This window comes from Micropterus dolomieu, linkage group LG18 (genome assembly GCF_021292245.1).
Source record: "Micropterus dolomieu isolate WLL.071019.BEF.003 ecotype Adirondacks linkage group LG18, ASM2129224v1, whole genome shotgun sequence".
NCBI classification, from domain to species: domain Eukaryota; kingdom Metazoa; phylum Chordata; class Actinopteri; order Centrarchiformes; family Centrarchidae; genus Micropterus; species Micropterus dolomieu.
The window spans coordinates 4019360-4024839 of NC_060167.1; the positions used below are offsets into that span (position 1 = coordinate 4019360).

Sequence of the window (5480 nt, forward strand, 5' to 3'; positions counted from 1 at the left end):
CTGTCCTGCCACTCTACTGTAGGTTTTGGAAAAGCACCAAGAACTTTACACTGCAGCAGCATCCCATCATTTGTTTCATCAAGTATTGTAACATACGGCTCTGGAGATGCTCCTGTGAACACAGTGTAAATGAACAATAAGTGACACGTCATCTATGAAAGGACAATTACAGGATTATAAATGTAACACTGATGTTTCTTGTTCATATTTTCTCTGGTTGTGAACAAGAATTAAAGTGTGTTTAACATATATGTTGTCTCCATATGCCAGTGAAAAGGATGTGATTTTTGTTCATCTATTGGCTTCTCTCTGGTGACAGTCAACAACAACAACAACAACAACGGTAACTGGCTGAGGTGCAATGTTGCTGCACACTGCAAAGCTAGTCTCCCAACAAGCCACATTCACTATCGTAATTTCTAAAATGTTTAATCTGCTGTGCTGATGGTGTTATCAGCACAGGGTTGGGCTGTCAGGTATCTTAATATTGTTTATTTTAGTTATTTATTGAGAGTAATTTAGTTTCTTTCATTGAGTTGGGTTATATACTTTTTGTAGATTTTTTGGGGGGGTTACAGGAAATTGGAAATGGAATTTTACTTTGTAGTAAATAAATTAGCTTTTATTAAACACATGTAAAAAAATTTCTCCAGTAGTACCTTTTAGTTAGGGTTAGATACACATGCTAAAATAATGCATTTTGCTAAAATTACAAGCAGTCATTTTTTTTAAAAACAACACAATCAAAAGTACAGTCTTAAAGCATATTTTAAAATACGTAACACAACTCCACCATTTTTAAGGTGTGTGCTATTTGCTTCTCTATTTGTGAACGAGCAACAAAGTGTGTTTCAAAATACCAATAATAGCTAAAGAAGGTTTAATATAAACGCTGAAGACAACAGACCTAATCAGTGCTGGTAAATGTCTCCACATCAAGAAGTGATCTGTTGTTTCAGCTTTATGACACTTTGCACATAGAAGAATGATTTATATCTGTTTCACAAAGCGAGGAATATAAATGTGTTTTGAATGACATCAGGCCTCTGGAGCCAAACTCACAGAGTGACGTCATCAAAGGACTCACCTTTCCTTTCAGCTGATCTGTCCTTTAAGATAGGATCTGAAAGGCAAAACAAAAGATATGTTAAAGTGCTTCTGAAATACTATGAACTTGATAATAGACGAGGCCCAGACAGATGTTTATTCTGACTACTTGACAAAAGTCCATCCGTCATATCAGTAAATAAATCTTTAACTGTTTAATGAAAACACTCACCAACAACAACAAGCTGAATGTGGAATATTTGTTTTGGCTGAAGATGTGGAAATTCACAGGTGTAGTCTCCACTGTCAGTCATCGTCGTATTTCTGATGGTGATGGAGGCGTTGCCGTACTGCAGTTCATCTTGAAAATGTGAGACGCGACCTTTGAACTGCTCATCTTGACCTGTTTTGGTTGGACCGTAAGTCTTGCCTGCATCATAAATGAAAACCTCCTTCTGATCATCTGTCTTCCAGTCAAAGAGTTTATACTCAATGTTCTCCTTGGTGCTGAGGGAACAGGGTAAAATAACATCACTGCCTTCTTTCACTTTGACGATCACTGGCTCTGAAAGATAAAACATGTATTAATCAGAATGTTTACAATTAATTTAATAAGGTTAAGACAGAGATATAGAAGTCTGTTTTTAAATAACATATCAACTCATAAAAAGAAACTTTGACCTTGTCGAGCACTTTGTCCTCCAGATATTTGCACTTCTTTACAATTTACTTTCTTACAAATATTTATCATTTTATTTCTGGAGTTTTTATCTTTTATTTATTTTTTCCAACCTTATTTTCCACACAATATTTTTAGAACAAACTTTAGATGGTGATGATGAACATCAGCACTGACTCACTCAGCACACTAATAAGAAGAACAAGGAAACAAGAGAGAGCGACGAGGAAAACACAGAACTAAAAGTCAAAATTAATTCAGTTCATCATGATTTCTAAGTCTTGTAAGTAAAAAAACAACAACAACAAACCTCTGAACTACAGTCAGATAGCAGGAACACAGATTTCATCATCTGTAGAAATGTCTCTGTCCACACATATAAAACATGTTTGATACAGCAGCTGCTCGGTAACAGCAGCACAGACCATGAGGACAAAATTATAGATCAATATTTATCTAGCTGCTAAAATACAACCTGACTGAGGAAATAAGGAGAAAGACATTCAAAAAGTTCTGAACATGTTTATATTCAGATGGTGTTTATCAGTTTGGTAGTTTTCTGTATCTGAACATGTTCATGTGCTTTGGATCTGCTCTTTCTAAAATATCTCAGATTCACTTCAGTCTGTCAACCTAAAATCTGGTTCAGACATTAACGACAAGTGGAGGAAGAGATCCTGTGAATTTCAGCCTGATACAACATTTTATCACTGATTTAATGTATTTAAAATATGAAATAAAAAGGAAAGAACAAGAGAACTTTTCTGGTTTCAGTTCCTACTTGTCTGTTTGTTATACAATTTAAAATAAGTGGCAATAAACAATATAAACATATGTTAGAGCGCTTGTGAAATATTATCAACTTGGCAGACAGGTAACACTGCTGGAAAAGTGCTGTGGGGACGAGGCCCTGCCAGATGTTTATTCTGACTACTTGACTAAAGTCCATCTGAGACTCTTAAACCAGTCACATCAGTAAATAAATCTTTAACTGTTTAATGAAAACACTCACCAACAACAAGCTCAATGAGGACTGGACTTTGCTGAAGAAGTGGAAAATCACAGGTGTAGTTTCCACTGTCGGTCACCTTCGTATTTCTGATGATGATGGAGGCTTTGCCGTACTGCAGCTCATCTGAAAAATGTGAGACGCGACCTTCTAACTGCTGATCTACAGTGCCTCCATCATAGAAGAAAACATCCTTCTGACCATCTTTCTTCCACTCAAAGCGTTCCTTCTCAATGTCCTTGTTGCTGAGGGAACAGGGTAAAATAACATCACTCCCTTGTTTCACTTTGATGATCGCTGGACCTGGAAGATAAAAACATGTATTAATCAGAATGTTTACAATTAATTTAACTAAGTTAAGACAGACATATAGAAGTCTGTTGTTAGAACAACATATCAACTCATAACAAGAAACCTTTCCTGTTATTTTACCTTGTCGAGCTCTTTGTTCTCCGGATTAAATATTTGCAACTTAATTTATGAAACAAGCTTCTAAAATCAAACATGACTGAGAAAATAACCAGAAAGACATTCACAAAGTTCTGAACATGTTTATATTCAGATGGTGTTTATCAGTTTGGTAGTTTCCTGACTCTGAACATGTTCATGTGCTTTGGATCTGAATGTGAAACAGAACAGATGGAGGAGCAACTGCTTCTATTAAATAAGGCTATTATTTTTAGAGCCTTCTTTTTTTGAATCAGTAAAACAGCAACCCTCAGGTAGAGAAAATTATTTATGTTTTTGTTTGGAAATATCAGTGATGTTTCGAGACAGTTAATCAGGTTTCACAGTCTGAAATGAGGAACAGTTTCTGTGCAGGAGACGCGGGGCTCTGTTATATGACTGTAATTAATCACATTAATCATCTGTGTTGTGAGTGATGTTTTAATATTGCTCTGTGCTAATAGTCTCAGTAACGTCAGGCCTCAAGGTGAATTAGTTTTCTTACTGTGTTCATCAGCAAACGTTTTTCCAGACAGAGTCAGGAGACAGAGACACAGCAGAGGAAAAAGTTTCATGCTTTTTAAAGTCATCTAAAGATCAAACTTCACTTCACCAACTTCACTGTAACGACACTAATGGACATGTAACGACTTCAGGCTGCGTCAGAGCGAAACACTTTCGGTTTCTCCGCTTCCGGAACACGTCCGGCTTGGTCTTTCACAATAAAAGCATAATGTCGCCTAATATTATAACTCGAGAAAAACTGCACTTGTTTACATTTTACTTTCTTTCATGTATTTATATTTTCTATCTGGCGTTTATAAATGTTTTTAAAGGTTATTTTTCACACATATGGTGCTAGTAAAACTTCTGAACCAAATTAATATATTTGAACAACGTGCTGTAGCCTATATGTTCATTAAACACAAAAAAGTCCTAATGAGGGAAACTGTCTGTCCAGCATTATACTTTTTCCAAGTCTATAATTACCCAGCAGCACTATCACCTCGACTAATCCTTATAGCAAATATATTATCATTATTATTTTAATATATAATAATATTAATTCCTTCATTCACAATATTCATTCATGTGTAATGAACTGTCTGTGATTTGTTTCCTGTCATTGAGTCTTGAGCAGGTTGTAGATCAGTCACATCTTCATTTAAAGCCTTTTCATACTGTCAGTAAACTAAACCAGCATTTAGTGTAAACTCCAACAGAAGCACAACATTAATTCTGCCTGTTATAGGTTATTAAAGGAGCATCTGTTGTGCCTTATTTTCAGCATGACTTACATATAGGCTATAGATCACAGTATATGTGTGGTTGTAGAAATAAAACAATAATAAGCTACTATTCTTTGTATCTTTGTGTTGACTTAAATGTGATAAAGTGCTTATTTTCAGGGTTTAATAAGAATTTTCAGGGTGGCCTGTGACTCTGCCACAGTATCTGCTGTCATGTAAACCAAATCAAAATACTATCTGATCAAATTCTAAGTCTCATACTAATACTGAAAAACTTTCTAAGGCTGTAATTTGCATCAAAATGTGTAAAATACTTGTGTGCCTAATTATGTCTGAAGAGTAGCCTAACTAATCTCTAAACAACAAAGCTGTTTTAACAGGTGCAATTATTAGTGATAGCGTGCCCCCTGCTGGTTGTAGCCTTACATTAAAATAAAATGCTCAAATATAAAAGTTTTGCAGATAATTATTACAATGGTCTGTATCATAAAGGAAAAACAAAAACAGGGTACAGGAAAGGTAAAAGGTCGGGGTGGGAAACGAGAGGGATTGGCTAAGCAGTTAGGATACATTAGGATATGGGGCTCTATTTGCAACACGAACTGTAGTTAGATTTTCGTAATTATTTAAACTTTTATTAGCATAGTTAAATGTAAGGGGTTTTAAATATTTGGAAAAAAACCCCATTTGGTTAAATATTTTGCAAAGGGCGAGAGGGCTCACGTTGTCTTTAACCAACCCGGTCTCACTCCCAAGTCGTCACATATGGACGCTTGGTCAAGAGCCATAATCGTCAGTTTGTGACGCACTAGGGATCCCTTTGACGTCATAGTTCGACGTATTGAGGGAAGCCCTGTTGTGTCAGTTTTATATTTAAGAGAAAAGACGAAGTAAGGAGGTGATTGGGGTGGATAGAGGGCCAGAACCCGGACCTTGAAGCAGGAGAACAGGGTTTGTGTCCCGTGCGAAACAAAACATTAAATGTTTTTATTTAGGCGAGTGAGGTAAATTGACATTAACGTTAGTTAACTTAAGTCTTAATTGACAT

The 5480-nt window shown here is 35.9% G+C and overlaps 2 protein-coding genes across 3 annotated transcripts in view; both read right to left on the reverse strand.

Moving 5' to 3' along the window:
- LOC123987296 (butyrophilin-like protein 1) overlaps positions 1 to 5480 on the reverse strand; it is a 208732-nt gene that overhangs the window by 149656 nt on the left and 53596 nt on the right. The window lies entirely within an intron of this gene.
- LOC123987306 (immunoglobulin superfamily member 11-like) overlaps positions 1131 to 5480 on the reverse strand; it is a 7279-nt gene continuing 2929 nt past the window's right edge. Inside the window, exons 2-3 of the mRNA XM_046076065.1 lie at positions 2739 to 3038; positions 1131 to 1612 (exon numbers count right to left, since the gene is read on the reverse strand). Of these exons, the coding sequence (XP_045932021.1) occupies positions 1263 to 1612; positions 2739 to 3038 (650 nt within the window). The 3' untranslated portion in view covers positions 1131 to 1262. The remainder of the gene's footprint in view (positions 1613 to 2738; positions 3039 to 5480) is intronic.